General features: G+C 35.3%; 1 protein-coding gene across 37 annotated transcripts in view; it reads left to right on the top strand.

Annotated features, from left to right (window-relative positions):
- LOC117417766 (neurexin-3) overlaps window positions 1–20,352 on the top strand; it is a 299,691-nt gene that overhangs the window by 64,328 nt on the left and 215,011 nt on the right. For 21 of the 37 annotated variants that reach the window (XR_009307701.1, XR_009307700.1, XR_009307699.1 and 18 more), the window contains 3 exons: window positions 9,701–10,002; window positions 11,750–11,794; window positions 12,870–13,031. Coding sequence is in view for 34 of the 37 variants with exons in the window: in XM_058991741.1 (XP_058847724.1) it covers window positions 9,701–10,002; window positions 11,750–11,794; window positions 12,870–13,031 (509 nt within the window). In the remaining 3 variants the exon portion in view is untranslated. Of the gene's footprint in view, window positions 1–9,700; window positions 10,003–11,749; window positions 11,795–11,845; window positions 12,470–12,869; window positions 13,032–20,352 lie in introns of those variants that run through there. The other 16 variants (XM_058991756.1, XM_058991743.1, XM_058991742.1 and 13 more) reach the window with 3 other exon arrangements.

The raw sequence follows: 20,352 nt of genomic DNA, 5'->3' as shown, positions 1-20,352 counted from the left end.
AATCAGCATTGCATTAACTAATGTGTTTTGAGAGCTCTTCTGCATTTATTTACATTCATGACAGGCATAATGAATATCTGAAACCAGATGTTTAACTAGAATTGTGATTGGAGGTATTTCTTCTTTTAAAAGGCTTTAACACTGTTAAAGCATAATATCAGTTTCTATTACACCCATGCTAGGTAGATGTTGCAATACAGATTCCAGTGCAATTTGCATTTAGTGTTGGATTGAAAGATAAGCAAGTGTATGTATTTTGATCGGACAAAAAATCTGTGCAGATTTTTCTTTCACTCTGATAGTAATTCATATTGATAACTATCACAGTTTTGTCTGCATTATTGCTGCCTTGTTATGCATTCTGAGCAGGATGGAAGAATCTAACATCAGTATGGTATTTACAGTGGGTGCTGATTGGAACCAAAAGCAGTAGAGGACCTCAAGGTCAAAAACAGACAACCAGAGATCCAGAAGAAGGCAGTTTGTTATTTGTGAAAAAATTTAAAGGGGTTGGACCATTGTGTTGGGTGAAAATATTGCCTGCATTTTTCAGTTCCCAAGGGATCCACATGTTAATCATCCACAAGCTGTCCATTGGGTAGTGCAGACTATAGAAAAAAGCTAATACTAGTTTCCAAAAGCTGCAAAAGGGAGGAGCAAGTCACCAGAGCAGAACCTGAAATGCGGCAGACCTGTCCTCCATGATATCTACACAGTAAAACAAGCGGCTTAAGCTGATTTGGTCTACAAATTTGCTTATTTTCTTTCCTTGGTTCTAAAATACATTGCAAAGTCTGGCAATTTTTATTTTTCAAGACCAGACTGCATAATATGAAATGATTTATGATTTATTTTTGGAGTGTCTGCCTTGGTTATTATCTCCAAAAAAACTTGCTAACTTGGTTTTTATGCGAAATGTAACATTGATTTTTTCCCCTACATTACATATTGCTGCTTGTGTATTTAGATGCTTACCTTTTTGTTTGAAACATAATTCATTTTAAAAGTTAAATAACTGTTTTCCTTAAAACCAAGTATCTTCTTTATATATAAATATATATGGTTTTACATTAGGGTTGTGAAGTATCAAGAATATTTTTAGGATAAAACTACTAGTCCTGGGCTTTCTTGTGAACTATTCACATTCACGCATGAACAGATCACATGTGTTACACTAAGCTTGCCAAGTGTTGAAATCCTGGGTTCTTGGCACTGTTGGACTACAAACAACTAATCAAGACAAGCAGGTGTATCATGTTTCACAATCTGGTGTTGCCTTGGTTCTTTCAGCTTTATGAATAAAACTAATAACACATGCCAAACATAAAGTTTATGCATCCAGTTGTAACCTGCTAAAGTTTTAATGTTTTCTCCCTGTCAAAAAACCTGTTTCAGGCAAGGCACAATAACTTAAGTGCTGTGGCTACATTAAAGGAATGTCAATAATGCTGCAGAGAAATTATTTGAGAAACCTCTTTAGTGGAATTGATTACTTTTCAGGGCTTAAGATGGATTTGAGGTAAAACAAAAGTTATTTTATTTTACAGGTCCAAAACTACTTCTATTATCATTAGCTTACTGTAATGTAATTTACAATAAAATTATTATTATTATTATTATTATTATTATTATTATTATTATTATTACTTTAAGGAAGTTACTTGGTAAGTTATCGTTGTAAAATACTGATTTGGTTCATTTTATGAAGTATCAAAGTGTCTACACTGAAGAACAATAGAAAGTAATGTCTTTACAACTAAGGTAATGGAAAGGAAAGTCAAGACTGAATTGTTGATGTATATCGTTTGTAATTCCTTAGAGTTCAGTATTGCCCCCAAAAATCCTGTTGGAGCATAAGTAAGAACAGCAGGTATTGGGTTTGGGAGGCTTATGTCTGTTAAAAACATCCCCACCAGCATGTACTTAGCAGAGTGTGCCCTCCAGAATGCACCAACATCTAGTTTAGTTTAAGGACCTAAGATAACTCAGGTCATTCTACAAATTGGTTTATAGACACAGTGTTTTCCTACTTCCCATGTTTTATTTGATTAATGTGTAATGCAGAAAAAAGATGATGACCAGAAGTAAGCTACCTCTGAGCATCATTCTGAAATATTAAGACAGGTTAACAGCGACAGTATGTATCACACAATGAAACAGTTTACAGTATACAATTATTTTAGTTGTAGCTTGTTTGTCTACAAGGTAAAGTTAATATTCAATTCAGTACCAGACAGTGATGGAATTCACTTCCAGTGATCTAGCTACAATCTGTATGGCCTACAGCACAGTGAATGATTAGCTCTCAATATCTAAAGTGCTGTATTTGAAAAATGTGCATAATCTGAAGCAAGTAGAAAAACAAGACTTTCAGCGTGGAGAGGGTGGGGGCTGATAATCTTAGGATGATGTAAGAGAATCGGGTTTAAAGCTTTGGTTTGCATTCCTTTAATAATTAATAATAAAAGGTTATCATGCAATTGAAAAAAAGACTAATAATAAGGAGGTGTAGCATACAGCTCAATGTTTATTTGAGCTTATTGTAATACTCATTTTAAAGCCCGGTACATAGAGATTTATACAGAACATCACTGATGATAAACCTCATTTGCTTAGGTAATTATGGCAGAAGGAAGTCCAGAAACATTTTTACATCTTCTAATCCAACAGGGTTAGTCTGACAACAAAGCTTTATTTTCAGACTTGACATATTGATCCACTGTCACTCAGCTTCACAATGCAAAGAGCTTGACAAATTTAGGCCATCTTCTGATGGCAGCAGACTAAATTTGCAGATCTTTGAGGTGGATAAAATTGGACACACTAGCAGCATTATGTGCTGGTGAATTATCTTGCAGTAGACTAAATAGAAAAAAAGGGTAGCAGCTGGTGTTTGTGTGTTTTAGCCAAGGTCAGTATTCCATTTTTGTTAACAAGGATTGTACTGAATATACTGTACAGTTATGATGGATGTGGACATTGTCATGGACATGCCAAAGTATTTTTAATACAAAAATGTGCATGATTTAAGTTAAGTTTTTTTTTGTTTTTATGACACGTTGTTAAGAAAATGTTACATATTTATTTTGAATGATGAGTCATTTATGTAATACATGTATGGTGTACCAGCTTACTGTAATGTTTTAATAATTGTTCTGGTATTAAAATTTAAGTTAAAGCATTGATATTTGTGTAATGATGTAATAGGTAACAGACTTTTTTTATTATATGACAAAATTATTTTTTGTAATGTAAATTGTATGTATTTAGTAAACCATTTTATACCTTTGATTATCTTTTACTCAAGGGAAAAGCTGCATTTTTCTGCACACTGCTATTTAGTATACATTGTCTGCCTGAAACACTTACTGTCAGTGTTTGACTTGCATATTAGCATGGCTGCTGAGTTTGCTGTTAGATGCAAGGTGACCCCATATTGCGCTGCTAAATGTTCCATGTTAATTTTAAAAACCAGCACAGGGTAGAGCTTGCATAGATTTGTGGGTCACATCTGTGTGGTTCTAGTGACAATGAAGCCTGTCTGGAAAAAGACTAGTACCAAATACTTTCAACTTGATAAATGGAGGGGTTTTTCCTATCTTTCTCAGGCAATTTGTCTAAAGGACAAAGTTAATGGAAATGAACTGTCTAGTAATACCTTCAGGATTATGAATGTTTCAATATAATGAAAAGGATAACGCAATAACGGCTAAGTGGTAGGCCAAGTACAATATATTTGATTTGATATACAATTCATTTGCATACAAAAAGACAGAGAAGTTAAATAATATAACCTATTTACCTGGAGCTGATTCCTTTCTTTGCATTAGTATTACTGTGATCTCTGAGATAAGAATTTATCAACTGAACTCAGTTTGTGTTAAAGATTAACCATCATGAACCTAGCTCAGACTGTTTGGAGGGGTTTTGGGAGCTAGCCTGTAGTGTGCTTCTAAGTTTCCAACAGTTGAAAATTCAATGATCTTGTAACATCTTTTTTAAAACACATTACATTTATAGGGTTTATAATATTGTTCCCCTGCAGTTCTGCTGTTGCTGACATTTTTACTAATGAACCCTGCCATCAGTTATCATGGGTCATCTATCATAGAGTAAATTATAAAAAGGCATTAGGAGGCAGTAAAAATTATAGCTCGATAACAATCGCTCTACCATGCTCATTTAAGTAATAAAGATTGTATTATAAGGAGCCCATATTTCAGTGCAATATCTATCTTCTTCTTCTAGCTTTTTCAATGTTCCAGTGAAAACCATTTAGCTTGCCCAAGGCTTTTCATCAAAAATTTATACAGATAAGGTTAGTTGAATGGTTGTAAAGAAGACTATGACTGTGCTCAAATATATCTTTCTTGAGTTTTTGAACTGCATTAAGGACTAGCTGGATCTAAGACCTTATTAAAATAACCTTGCATTTCAGAATTTGAAGGGCAGTACAACTTTGGTTTGGAAAAACAACACACATCTTTGAATTACTGAATCATTTAAAACAAGCTCAAAGTGTGACTAATCTCTGGTACCTCTGAAAGGCAATTTTAAATAGAATGTAAACCTTCCCAGCTTAACCGTTGTAAAAAGGTTTACTGCTGAATACCAAAAATATAGATCAGTGAGGTAAACCTTATTGAAAGCATAGTGAAATAAAGCACATAATAAACACATGGGGGAATTTTCCTTTTTAAACCGTCCTATATGGATCCAGAGTGTAAGGGTATTCTCCCAGCTTGCTCAATAAATAGTCACTTAGCAATATAGTGCATTCTTGAATTAAAAGGTTTATTTGCAAGATGCAAAGGTACATAACATCCTAACTAGTTCAGGGTCAGCACTGGGTTACAGCAAATTTAAAGTTAAAATGTAAAGCAAAGTTAGACTAGAATATAACTATAACTAAGTTAAGTTTGAACTTACAGTATGCATTGCTGTTGCCACCAAGCCCATGTCTACTGTCCTGGCCCATGCCCATTGACTGGCAATAAATGGAGCCTCCATAAGCCTTTGGGATCGCCGACCATTTAAGGGGGTAACAGTAATATACTATCACAATCCAGTTAAGTAACTCTTAAAGGGGTGACAGCAATATGTAATAGGACTAGTTACAAAAGCTCAGCATGAACCTCTACTTTTAGTTACTGTGAACAGCACAAGCAGACAGGATTCAAAGATGATAGCGGTGACCATGTGACTCTCTATGTGACCAGTTTACATGCTTTTAAATTGAAATAAACTCAAGTACTCAAAGGAATGTTTATCAGTCCACAGGGAAAGCATTTAGGAGACCTGGTAAACTGCAGTTTGTTCTGTGGTAAAAAAAGGAGGGAATGCATAGTAGGAAGTTGATTAAATGAGTCCAGTGTATAGCAAAATACATAACTTGTTTAAATGTTTTAGTCCATCTTTACAGACTACATATTTCTTGGCTGTGAAAAACTGCCACAGTATATAACTTCAGTTGTTAAAAGGAATAATGGAAATGTGAGCATTGATTCCATATTAAGCTTCTGTGCCATACTACTTCTGAAATGTTTTACAAGTCAAATGGATAATGGGTATTTTATCCTTCATTTTATCTTTAATGAAAATACGTTAAACTTTGTTTGTGTGTTGAAAAAACTCATTAAGTATTTAATAGGATAGAATTAATGGATTAGGTAACATCTGCTGGTAAAGCATCTGACTCTCTTTAGTAAAAGCAACATTCTGTTTAATTAATGTTTGATAAAGGCTTGACTATGTAGTCTGATTAAAATCCAGGAGATCTAGGGCTAGAATTGCATCACTGATGCAGCTGATTGTCAGATGTGAAATGTCAAATACAATTTTATGTAAAGGAGGACCCTGGTATACAGTTTTGTCAACAACTCTTGGTGACTACATTTGTTTGTGTGTTCATTCATGAGAAATAAGGCCAATCCTTGATCTGCAGATGCAACCACAGATGGAATTACTGAAATGGCCTTTCTCCTCTCACTCTTTTCCTTCAATGTGTTTGCTCGTTTAATTTCAAGATTTTGGATGGCTAAGTGACAATGCTGCCTCCAACTGTCCCTGTCCAGGGTCATATCCTCTCATTCTGGCACCCTGGCCATCATCCCTTCGTGGAAGGATCGGATGAGGGATACAAACTTCTCTGGGCAGCCAAGTTCATGAAGGATTTTCCACAAGCCACCACGGTTGATTGTATCAAAGGCCTTTGTCAAGTCTATAAAGACAATGTATAGATCTTGGTTTTGCTCCAAGCACTTCTCCCGAATCTGTCTGGCTGCAAATATCATATCTAAGGTTCCTTGGCCAGCTCTGAATCCACACTGTGATTCTGGGAAGACACTTTCTAGTTGCTCAATCATTCTGTTGAGTATTACTCTTGCCAGTATCTTCCCAGCAATGGAAAGGAGAGAAATCCCGTGGTGGTTGTCACAACTGGCTCTGTCGCCCTTCCACTTGTACAGGTGGATCAGCCACCAATAATCAGCCTCTTGTTTGAAGATCTTGGCTGGTATGCCATCTGGTCCGGGGGATTTCCCTGATGAGGCCTGTCTGATGGCTTTGTCGACCTCATACAGTGATGGTGGTAGATCCAGCTCTGCCAGTATTTCTCGCTGAGGGATGCCATTCAGAGCTTCTTCAGACATACTGGAAGGGAGATTTAGAAGGGAGTTGAAGTGTTCTGCCCAGTGATTCCAGATTTCGGATACAGTCAAAGTAAATGGTCTTTTTTCTTGATAATTGTTATTAGATCACCATGCAATACTAAAGAAAGAGTGTAGTCATAGTACAGTTCTACCTCATTATAAGAGGTAGCATCTAAATAGCCTTAACAATATTGCTTGTCTTTAGTACTGTTGTGGTTACTTTATTGTTACTCCATTTCTATATTGAACTTTGTATCCTATATATTTTCAATATCTGTCTGATTTGGTACTCTGTACCCCTTTTGTTTTTACCCAATTTGAAATGCTCATTGCTTCACTGATGTTGCCGCACTGATCAGGAGAACTGAAGATCAGTGTGTGACCTCTGTTGCCACTGTCAAGCCAATTGCCATGTTTCATCCACAGAACCTAAGCAAGAGGTCCTCCTGAACCTGCCCGAGCACAAAGGTGAATGTGCTCCCTATGGTCCTCCAGGCAGGATCGCCAATTTATTTGTAATTTTTAAAACATTTTTTTAATTCACTCAACAATACTTTCAATAACCACACCTGATGGTATTTTATTAGGAAATGAATGTGCCGTGTTAAAAATAATTGTCACGTTGAAAATGCAAAATAATGACATTTAGGAAACAAAAAATAATGCAAATTAGTATCGGCATTTTGAAATGTCAATACATTTATTCAGTACCAGTCGTGACAAGTAAATCATATTCAAATTGCTTCATAAATGATTCTTTTGAATCAATCTTTCAACATTAAGACACTGGTTTTGTATCAGCTCCGATGCAAGTTTTAAAAAAGTGACATGTTAATAAAAAATATATATATTTATATAATATGAATCTATTTGAAATATTTTAGCTCTTAACAAAATTTCATAAGAAAGTACAGTAAAATCACTGTACTTTCAAACTCGCAGGGAAATCAGGGCAAGGGTCTCAGCAGAGCATAGGGCACTGACTTCTCGTTGACATGGATGTGCTGAAAGGTGATGGTGTGCCGTTTCTTACAACACTTATGTAATGTAGTGTACTGTATTTCAGTGGATGTTCTGGTTGGGGGTGGCCTAATCTTTGTGGTTTGTTCCATCTTAATTCTTTGCAGGGCATTATTATAATCTGGGCATTACTATAATTTGTTCATTATTATTATTATTATTTTTTTTTATTTGCTCACTGAAAACAATCTGATCATAACACTTTACAATTTGTTCTGATTAAAAAAAAATTTGTATGAGTTCGGCTGCTTATGTATGGTCAGAAACATAAGAACAATGGCATCCCAAAATTTGGAACACCTCTGGAAACCCTAGTTTTCACTTATTTAAGCAATAGAACCCAAAGAAAGGTTGCTTGATTTCTACAACTTGTCATTCATCATGAGACTAGTTGCTATTGCTGTTGTGATCACTGTATTGCCACTGACAGCACCCTGGGATCCTTCAAGAAGCTGCTTGATGAGATTCTGGGATCAATAAGCTACTAACAAACAAACAAGCAAGATGGGCTGAATGGCCTCCTCTCATTTGTAAACGTTCTTATGTTCTTAAAAACTGTTTTTTTTTTCTTTAACTTTATTTGCTATACTATATTTAAATATATAGATTGAATGTATATGACAGCAAGAAGCAGTCTACAGAACATTCAGAGGCTGTGTACTACAACAGAGATTGATTTGGAACAGAGATTAAACATAGTTTGAACAACAACATTCAAGGGCATTTAACAGAGATTAGGGACCATATATTGGTCAATCAGGTTAAAGGACATCTAAGATCCATCTTCTAATTGCCAATAAGTAAAACACACTTATGGTTCTTTGTATTTCAGTAATTCTTGCAGAACATTGTGATGTGTTCATTCTCTGTGGGATGCTACCAAACGGTATCCGACAGGCCTGGATTTAAGTTATTTCTGTCCCTATGTTGTTGTTCATATTTTCCCACAATCAAGTGGGTTGAGATTTTTTTGAAGCTGTCATGGAGAGAGTTTTTTTCTGCAAGAGCTTGGAGAGAAATTAAAGTCAGTTTTTTTTATTTATTTTATTTATGTAGAACAGACAGCTTGGGGAATGTCTGTAAACCTGTGTGTGCCTTGAATGCCAATAAACCCAGTGTTAACCTTATCAAAGTGATTTAATTGCTCTGGAGCAGAACTGATAAAGTAGCCCAGCAAATGCAAACAACATTAGATATGGCCATAAATTTGAGAGCAAGTACTGCTACACACTATATATACATATAGTAACAACACAAATTATAGAAACTATATATATATATATATATATATATATATATATATATATATATATATATATATATATAATAGAAGAACAGATACATGCTAGCAGGTGTGTACTTTAGAAGCAGATTGGTTACAGTGCATTTATTTTTATTTGTCTTTTTAAGTACAATAGCTTTTTTTCCTTTTTTTTTTTATTGATAACTATTTGTGTACATATTCCAAGTGGACAAATCCTTTAGGATTCCCCTTACAGAAATAATCTTTAAAGAATCATGTGGGAGGCTTTGGAAATCTTTAAGTAATGCATTTACATTATGCTGAAGTCAATTACCTTTTTTCAGGGATTTCTTTAAAAAAGAAACCTAACTAAACTTCAAAATCCCTTTTAAAACCTGGGGGGAGTTTACACTTGGAGTCAAGTAACCACTACACCAAAAATAACTGTTAATATGCAATAATGAACTCATTTTTAGTTTAAAAGTTGTATTTAGTGAACTTCCTGGGTTAATATATTTTACAGCAGAACCTGCGGGGTAACATATTTGCTTAAATGTAGAATGCAGACATTGTCTCAAACATTTGCAACTTCTTTTGAAGCAGATTATCCAGCCCTACACACCTGCACTGCAGAAGATCTCCAGTGTTTACCACCTATATATTTAATCTATTTTTTATATATAATAATGTTGCGGACAAACCTGTTTTTTTTTTCTCAAATCACTGTTTTCTGAAAACATTTTATTTATATCGTACTTAAAAATGTCTTCTTTCATTTAAATTACAGCGAGAGAGGAAAACGTCGCCACCTTCCGAGGATCCGAGTACTTTTGCTATGACCTGTCTCAGAACCCCATCCAGAGCAGCAGTGACGAGATCACCCTGTCCTTCAAAACATGGCAGAGAAACGGGCTCATCCTGCACACAGGGAAATCGGCAGATTACGTCAACCTTGCCCTGAAGGACGGAGCTGTGTCCCTCGTTATTAACCTTGGATCGGGGGCGTTTGAAGCAATAGTAGAGCCAGTAAATGGCAAATTCAACGACAACGCATGGCATGATGTTAAAGTCACACGCAACTTGCGGCAGGTAATGATGAAGGTTGATGAGTGGGTGAGCCGGGGTAAACTAGCAGCAGCTTTTAGGTCCAAAGAAAAAAAAATACATTCAGCTTTACTATAGACTATGCTATTGTATATATATATATATATATATATATATATATATATATATATATATATATATATATATATATATGTATATATATATATATATATATATATATATATATATATATATATATATATATATATATATATATATATATACTGGTATATCTTTTTTTTTTTTTTTTTACATTCCTGCTTCTAAATACCTTTTTTTTTGTTTTTGTTAAGTTTGTCCTCTTTTGTTCATTCTGTTTATAAATATATGTGTCATATAGTTCTATTTTAAATACATTTCATAGCCTTTTTGATTTATTGTGCTAATATTTCTAAATTATTTTCTATTTCGTTTTTATTAAGTTTATTTTTTTTTTCGGATGGCTGTTAAACTTTATTTTCTGTTTGTGTATGTGAGAAGTTTTATTTATTTATTTTTTATCTGAACACCAAGAGCACCAATTTCCCTTCTGATTTTACCCATTTTACTTCACTTTTTTGCTTCCTTAAGCAGACTCCTCTATCAGACGCCATCATAGCATGATGGCTCTAGAAGACTGAATTTGCCCTGTAAATATTCACATCACTCTCAGGACTGGTGAATCTGAGCAAGCGGGTGGAGCTCCAACCTACTAAAGCCTATACGATTTACCGTACCGCTGTATTGTTTTCCAGCTGTTAATGAGTTGATGTTTCTTACAAACCGCATTTTAATTAAGCAAAGAGTACAGTTCCAGGTATGACATAACATGAAAGCAGTAGAACTCACAGAATTGATTTAAAATATGGTTTTCTGCAGAGTGGCGCCGCCCACCTTATCATTCACTGATGAGCTTGTTCTTAGGAGTACAGTAACTTCTTTCTAATTGTGTACAGTAGTTGTTAGAATCATTGAATGCATTGTGTTGCAAGCGAGTGCTTTACTAGTTTTCTATGGTGATTAGATTATTTGTTATAAAAGGACTACACTGACAGTCCATACTCCAATGGGATACGTGATACTCTTGTGCTGTAATTCTCCAGGTGCAACAGAACTCTTGATGGTTGTAATGTAGATGATTTTACAGTGTGACGGGTTTATATGGCTTTCTTATTTTTAAAATTGCATAGATTTGTAGAGCTGTAGGGCCTAAGATTGCATTAAATGCAGCGGAAAAATAAATCAGACACTAGTTATTAGTTGTTTAAAACAGATTGTCCTAGCTTTTGAGTGATCTGGCTTTTTTGTTTGGAGTAGCATATAAAACTGCATTTCTCGAGCAAAATATGTTTTTTGAAAGAGGTTGACAAGTAAGTACTGATTTTGTTACTATTACACAATGCATATGGATTCAGAGCCAAGGATGATCTTTAGTTTGGTTAAGTCAGCCTTTGGTCCTTTAGAATTAGATTTGATTCTCCTTCTCTCTCTCTCTCTCTCTCTCTCTCTCTCTCTCTCTCTCTCTCTCTCTCTCTCTCTCTCTCTCTCTCTCTCTCTCTCTTCTGGATGACACGCTTTGAAAGACTAACACTAACCATTCATGGAATGTACCATTTATTACTAACCGTTACCTAACCAACTAATGTACTAACACCCTTATTATTCATCATTGGTTTTATTTTATTTTATTTTTTATTAACAATCGTTCTGTTCACAATTTTTTAATTTCCTTTCTTCCCCCTTTTCCGCAAAGCACTCAGGCATTGGACACGCTATGGTAAACAAACTACATTGTCTGGTAGATATCATTCTTATTGTCTTTTTTTGGGTTTGCCGTGTGTTCCCCTTCCCCCCTCCTTTTATTTTCGTTTCATTGTAGACACCATTATCAAAAAAAATGAGGAAATGGGGTTGGTATTTCTTGGCTTTCTTCACTTTTAATTTCTCCCCCCCCTTTTTCACCACGGCTTTACTTCTTTTTTTCTCTTTTCCTTTAACTCCTTCTATTCTCCGAAGACTGTAGAACAGACCATCGTAGGGCCTAGTTTATTAACAAAGCCTTTCTGGTGATGACTGTAGGCGAACTGGCAGGAGCTTTCCTTAATTATCAACGCGGGAGCTCTGTCAGTTGTTTTCAGTACACTCTGTGCATGGCATGTCTAAATTTCACTGCTTATCCCACAACTGCCTCCACCTCTCCCTTGTCTGTATACCCGTGTCCACTAACACTGTTAACTTGCTTACCCTCCAACCACAACCACCCATTTGTTTTTATGGCATGCAAGTGAAATAAGTGTTGTAGCTTCTAAACCTCTCTCATGGCTTTTGTTTCGCATGGGTGTTTCATGTTTGGCAAATGCATGTTCTTTTAGGTTTCTATAGCGCGTTGCTCACAGTGGTGGTAGCATCTTAGACTTTCCTCCATGGTTGAGCTTTTTGAAAACCATGGCATGCACATTCATGATGTTGGATGGTAAGACTCCCTTTTGACGCATGTTTTTCAATGTTAAATTAACCAAAATAATTAACCAAAACAAAAACAAGTACAAGTGATTGTTCTTGATTTTAACATTTACTAACCCTGTAACGTAACTATCACAAACTAAATCTAACTCTTCCATTTTCTTACCTGACAAAGATACAGAAAATATATTTATCCCTAAATTATTTTCTTTTCTTGTCATTGATCCCTTGAAAAAAACTAAAAACTAAAAAACAAAACGTGTCGTTTGAGCGAAACAGACCAGAAAATGGAAACTAAACTTTTGTTCATGGACAAAAATACTAAACATAAAACAAACCAACACAAGGAACACAGAAAACAACTTTAAGGTCATGTTTGGGCATTGTTTTTCGTTATATTCTTTGACTAGGTAACAATTTCTGTGGATGGTATCCTCACCACAACTGGTTATACACAAGAAGACTACACCATGCTTGGCTCAGATGATTTCTTCTATGTTGGTGGAAGCCCTAGTACAGCTGATCTACCTGGTTCTCCTGTCAGCAACAATTTCATGGGCTGCTTGAAAGAGGTAAAGTTGTTTCCATTTATATAATGTTTCATAGTGATGTCTAAGCATATCGGCCCACTTTTGATACAATCTAATGTATTTAATAAAGCTTTACACACAGTAGATGTTATATGTACTCATATCAATATCAGTGGGTCTATAACCACCATATATTCTGAATAATATAGACTGTAGTTTAATACTATTCTGTATTTATTTCATATACAGGGTAGTCATTTTTTGATTAACCATCCTCTAGTCTAAGCACACAGTGGAGATTTCATCAAAAAAGATTAAATAACACAGTAGGCAAAACAATTTGATCTGAAATGTAGAAAAAATGAAACTACAGGAAAGTAATCTGGTTTAAGAGAGTGTAGCGAAGAGCCTGCATTAGAATACAGTTGTTTCTGAAATATAAACCTTTTATTTATCTTCAAGCCTTGTGAAACTCAGCATTGATGCTGGTTAAATCCTTTAAATTAAACAGCTGTTCAAATGCATGTGTGGCAGTAACAAGATACTTTGTGAGGGATCAACCTTTCTTTTTTCACTGACAAAATTGTGGTGAAACACATTTGCATTACCAGTACCCGATAGTGGCCCTAGCTGACTTTTTAGTTTAGAAATGACCATGGGAAATCAAGATAACTGATCACAAAATATTACCTTTTTAGTGCTTCCTGCTCCTGAATATATTAGTTGCTAAAATGTAGGGCTGTGTTCAAAGATTCGAAGGTTAGTTTGCTAGCCAGGAATTCGAAGGTAGTTCTAAACCTGCGAAGGTTCGTCAGACGGCATGCACGGACTGTATGTTTTATTTTTATTTTTGTCTCTGTTAACAGAAACCATTTGACAATGGGTGATTACTATAAATCACACATTAAATGTCACTCACATGCACAATTTGATCTTTCAATTTGTATAATGCATATTACTTAAACAGAAGTTGTTATATTGATGTCCACTACCAAATCGCTGTACGTAGAAATTGGTGCCGCTGTAATATAGCGGTTATATGTACTGAATACCTAGTGTACAAGACATTGTAAGAGAAGTGCTACGGTAGAACATGTTTGAAACATACAAAATATACGCTGACACTAATAATTTTAATTTCGAAAACTGAGCACCATCCGCCCCTCCCACCTCCAGCTCGTGTTATCCAGAGGCAGAACTTTAATTTCTTCATATGCCATCTCGACAGCAAAGCGTTGTATAGCATAAGCTGTAGTCAAAGAAATGTCTCGAAAACCCTCTGTTGTTTGGGATTTTTTTGTTAAATGCCCAGACGACCAAAAAATATATATATATTGAATACAAACTGTGCAAGCGACTCAATGTATCATGGAGGCACAACCAATCTCTGGGATTACTTGACAAGTGTAAATTCATTTTATTATTATAATTATTATTATTAGTTGTAGTAAAATGTGACTGATAACCTGCTTGGAATGGTGACTGTTAAATAAAGCGTTGTTTTGCCTAAGTCAGCTGCAGTTATTTTATTGTCTGCAAAAAAGTGCTGCTGCATTGCAAGCTTACTGTATACTGTATATCGCAAGCAGCATCAATTATGTGTACATAAACAATTTGTTTTTTTAATTTTTTTATTTCAATTATAAAATCAGTGTTACTGTATTTTTAAACTACATCCAAATGTTTCACTCCATTTATATGGATTACCTGTAAAATAATAGGATTTTCAATCTAGTAGCTCTGGTGACGTCACCAGTAATTATGCAAATTAGTACCATTGAAGGTTCGAACCTTCCTTCGGTAATGTGTTCCGAACCTTTGTTACAGACCTACTAAAATGCATTTATTGTCTAGCAGGGTTTCCTTTTTATTCCAGTTTTTTTTAAATAAAGCATTATATCTTTTATGTTATGCAATCAATTAGAAATTAACTTAAAATTTTATTACGGCCGTTGAAATCCTCAGCTGGCAAGATGCCATAAAAGCCTTGCTAATGCTGTTAATTGCTTTATATACATTTTAGAAATCACCACCTTCAGGCCCCACAATAATGATGAAGTAATGTTACAGATATCAAAACTGGCTGATCTTTCTTTTAGTTAGAATTAGGCAATTCAATTGTTCCTAGACCTTTTCTGGAACGTATTGTTGCATAATTGTTCTTATTGTCAATGAGATGGTTATACGCTTCCTAATAAGAATAGCTGTAGAATCATTAGGCACAATTCTGACTAGTACTGGTGATAATGTTTTATAAGAGCTTACATTTTAAGAGCAGCTGATTCAATGCATTGGTCACTTATTGGAAGAAACATCTAAAAACATTAAAGGATCATGATGCTATTGTAAAAACACTAAATTCCAATTAAGCAACACTTTCCCATTTGTAAAGGCTTCATCTGAAGCTCTTGTATTACCTAAAGCTCGGTTGCCTGGAGTAATTTTATATAATTGTACGCAGTCATCATTAATGGTTTTCAGTTTTGAGAAGCCATTTCTAATTGTGTTCACAATTCTGCGTTGTTTAACTAAACATGTAAGCTGTGCATCTGGCTTCTGAGTTGAATGATTTGGAGTTGTGTCTACCTGCTCTGTATAAGGAGCCTGACTTTTCTTGGCATAGCACACAGATCGTTGGTTTCTGAGCCTGGAGATCGGTGCTCAATACTCGATGCTCCATACTCAATACTGCTGATGTACTGTACCTGTGATGCAGTTTTGAATACCTTTTAACTTTATGTTTTTTATCAAGACTTGACTACTTTCAAAATTGTAATTCAGAAGCAATGCACACTCCCTGCAGTTTGCAAAATTGGAACACACAATTTTTAAAAATAAAATAAAAAATAGGTGTAGCTATACAACACATTGTTGTATAGCTACAACTGATAGAGACACACTATGTGTTGAAACACATGCTTTTTGTTTGTTATGTTTGAATTACAATGTTTTTAAGCAAATAAAATGTAAGAAGATTTTGCTTCACAACATCAGTGGTCATGTCTTATAACATATAGAAGAGTTTTTTGAGTGTGCAACACGTCCCAACTCCACAAATTTCAACAATTAAGTAAGGTATGCATTGGATGGTTGGTTTACCATTGCCAAGAACCATTTTATGAGTGTGAAGACATTTTTTAGCGTACAAAGTCCCTTTTTTGTTTTCTTTTGATGTTTGAACATTGGAAGATGACATCAGTACACAGGATAAGATGTACTGGAAGTTTGGCAAATAATTTACTGTGATTGGTTGAATTCTGATGTGTGATTTATAATTATTGCTATTGTGGTCGTGGGGAGGGGTCCAATTAAAAAAAAAGGTTGAGAACCCCTGCTTTTTTATATATATATATATATATATATATATATATATATATATATATATATATATATATATATATATATATATATATTAACTAAATAATGTAGAAATTAATTATTAAAACCATGATCTAGAAACATGCTACAGTTAATACTAAGTGTGTAAGCAGTATATAGTTTATATAAAATTGGTGAATAGGGCCCAGTTTTGCTAAAATACTCTTGAGAAACAATTGTGCTACTACAATAGAATATTTGAAATGGCCATTGTGGTGTTTGGCATTCATGTCTCTTGTAGTCTACAGCAGTAGAAAGTTTACACCCACTCACAAAGTATCCTTAGGTTGCACAGTTGGCTTTTCTAGTTATGTCTGATACCTGGCAGATTCCCACTACACCTACCTGACACCAGTGATATCATCCCTCGCCCAAAGCAACACTGCTGCCTGGCAAGACGTGCTGCAGTGTCAGCTCGCCTCCACTCTGGGTTCAGTTGTTTCAGTCTAATTCCCTGCTGCTGCAGATGGGCGGGTAGCTTGGCATGAAATCCCATACGGAATGCTGTCAGAGTTCTATTTTTTAGCATTCTGGCTGATATGACCAGGAAATGATTCATTATCCTCCCACATTGTTCAATCCCTGCATCTTCCTGTCCCGGCGTTGTAACCCAGTAATGGTTGGAAGTGTGATTTAATCCCCCTCTGCCCCATCTGTACTTTCTGGATCTTTAAAATGGAGATTTCACTAACCAGCTGTCTAACTGGCTGTCCTTGGTCCCTCTCAAGGTCACTGCTGCTATGCTGTGACCTACCTTTTAATATTCTGCTAGTTATGACAACAACTATAATTTACATTATTTGCTGTTCAGGCAGACATGTGTGGATTTATATTGGTGACCCCCACCCATTGCACTTGTGTTGCACGGTACACAGCAATCATCAGCATCAGGGGCTCGTACAAAAATAATGACAGCTTCCAGTTAAACAAGGGCATTCCACCATAGCAATTCCGTTTAAAAGAAAAATCCCCTCGCACCATCTGCTTTCTGAAAACTGTGTAGCTGTTCTTCAAATTGCTATGGCCAGTCGCACACATTTTTGCTACTCATTTCTTACCTCTTTATTTATTGGTACCAAACCAATCATGAAGGAGTCAAAACCAGTTTGTTTCTGTAAAAATCATAGTTCAAACCACTCTCAAGAAAACATTTACTGGGATCTTTTTGTTTAACTCAACTTGACCAGTTAATATATATATATATATATATATATATATATATATATATATATATATAATGCAAACAATGTTTTGCCTCTCTATAACCCCCTTAACCTCTTTTCCTACCACACATGTCCCTAGTTCATTTGTTATGTGCACCGTAGGTACTTCTGGGGGCTGTCTTCGAAGCTGCATCTTAATTGGACCTTATCATCCTCCCTCTGCTAATTTTACCAGCAATTAATGAATTGCTTTGACAGGCAGGAAGCTTTTAGTTGTAGTTACTTGTTCATGCTTATTTGTTGTTATGAAACAGATCCCACAGGTGAACGATTACTGCAATAAGGTATTGCTTTCTCTAACCTACTGGATTGAATTTTGGGAAATGCTGGATCTTTAGAGTTTAGTTGCTGCTAAATAAATAATGATACTAATGGTCGGTTTGAAAATAGCTACATACAGAATAGGCAGTGGTGGGCCCAGATTATACATAAAAATGTATCAAACTATTTAATCTCACTTAGTTGTAATAGCTATTATGTTAATTTTTCTAAGCACACAGATGACCAAATGTCTGCTTAAGTCAATATGTTTTTTGTTTTTTTTTGGCACCACAAAAATCAAGACTGATATTCAGTTATTATGCAGCATACCAATATTCTACCCAGAATGAAAGTAAGTAAGAATGGGGTGATTGTGGGGAGAAAATATGGCTTTTGACAGACTGTATTTCTTTTCATTTAAATTCCAAGAAGACTGTCCGAGTCACACCACCTACAGTGTTTTTGTAGTAACGGCAGAAACACACATACATTACTTAATTCAGTCTGTTGTAAATGGTATTTACCCATGGGATAAACAGAAAACACGATGGCGCTTTGTGGGCAAGGCAAATATAATCAATTAGTGAATAAAGACACAAATGTCCCTCGGTGGCTATGTCTATTCTCTATTTATTAAGATGAAGATTGATTAAGAAGCCAAAAGCACATGCCAGACTGTACATATGCAGCATTTAACACTGAAACCACTGTAAATAAGCACCATATACAACAAAACTAGAAGGATATTCACCACAATTACTTATTTCTTCATTTTATTATATTCATAAAATACAAAATGCATGAATTGCATACAGAAAATACACCACTACAGGCATTTCCCAGTACTGAATGCGTTCTCAAATAAAATAGTTTGCCAGGAGGTAGGTACAGAAAGAAGCCCAGGGGAATGCTCATTTTCACTTGAACTCTTTCAGCATCTAGTGATACATACATTTTTTCGACTTCAAGCCATTTCAATGCATTCTACAGCAGCAGAGAATATACCTGGACTGCATCAACCATATTAAGAGGCAATCACAGATTAACCACAGATGAGAGGTTGATGTAATCCAATTTGATTCAACAGTACTGTAAAATGCTCTAATATGTGGCTTACCCCAGTGGGGAAACTTCGAAAAAAAAACTACAATATTTAATTAAATAGCTTCAGTGTTTTACATGTGTCTGTTTTTATTCTCAAACAAAAATGATATATTATATACGCACATGTCCTATAATTTTTCATATGGTTCTTTATACTGTAGGTCTGCAGTGTTGAAACAATTACTGTTGGTATAATAATGGCTCTATATCAATCCTAAATCAATCAAACAATTAACCAATCAGACTGATTGTTTACGATAGTATATCAGAAGGTTGTCTTTCCTTCATTTCTTAGTTTCCTTAGGGGGTGGGAGGTGGGCACTGGGTCACAAGTCACCCAAGCACATCACCAACCCCTAGCCATTGTCCTCTCTCTTGATTAGCTATGTTCTCATTAGGAAGTGATTAGGTCATTATGACATAATCAGTTGTTATACATTTTAAAAACAGAATAACACAGCACTTATGTGGGAGGGTGGCGTTGTGGCCAAGGCTAGGTAAAGGCAGGAATAGCAGAGGCAGGAGACAGAAGAATGCAGTTAAGTGTGATACACTGCCATTACAAATGTTGAACCCTGAGCTGAGGTTTAAAACTCTAAAACCACAAATGCAGGCGAGCCTGGCTCTTTTGCATTGTGGTTAAGATGCTCGCTTGCAGTGTGCTGGGTCACTGGTTCGCACCCAGTCTCCATCTTGTTACAATAGCACACTTTTATTTAATAATACATTTAAACAAATAAACACCCACTGTAAGCCAAGCTATCTTGGTGCAGGGTTAAAGAGCACAGATACCTGCTGCTGTCAGTTCTAAAATAAATACTACTGACTGCTTTCAACCCCATGACTGCCAAAACCACACAATACTTACAATATTTACAAACTGCAATGTACAGGGTACTAGAGTAGCAGTGTCACGCAGTATCTGAGGTTTGCAAAGTGAACCACCCAGTGGTAACTTTAACCTACTGCAATGAAGTCAGTTGAAATGACATTGGAGATGTGACTGTGTAGAGAGGGTAGTGTGTTACTAGTATTTTATATCTGAACACCAATAACATGACCTATAAACATTATACTGTATGCTTGTGCAGAATATTATATAATATACATTTTTTTGTTGGTAAAATTTAAAAACAAGTTATACATACTCAGTACAAGCATCAAACATGCCTTTGCTTTTTAAATGTACTAATGCTACAAGAAAATGTCTGCCTGGCATTCCTAGGCTGCCAAGAAATGAACAATGCCATAATATTAGCATAGTCTAATATATTACTGTAGCTACAATAAAATCCTGGTATATACTGTACATTGGGTCTATTAAATGTATCTCAATACAGGCACATTTAGTCCAAGTTTAAATTGTTAAAATAGCACTCTCCTAGCGATTTTACATA

Source organism: Acipenser ruthenus, chromosome 18 (genome assembly GCF_902713425.1).
Source record: "Acipenser ruthenus chromosome 18, fAciRut3.2 maternal haplotype, whole genome shotgun sequence".
Lineage (NCBI taxonomy): Eukaryota > Metazoa > Chordata > Actinopteri > Acipenseriformes > Acipenseridae > Acipenser > Acipenser ruthenus.
This window is presented reverse-complemented; position numbering and strand designations above follow the sequence as displayed.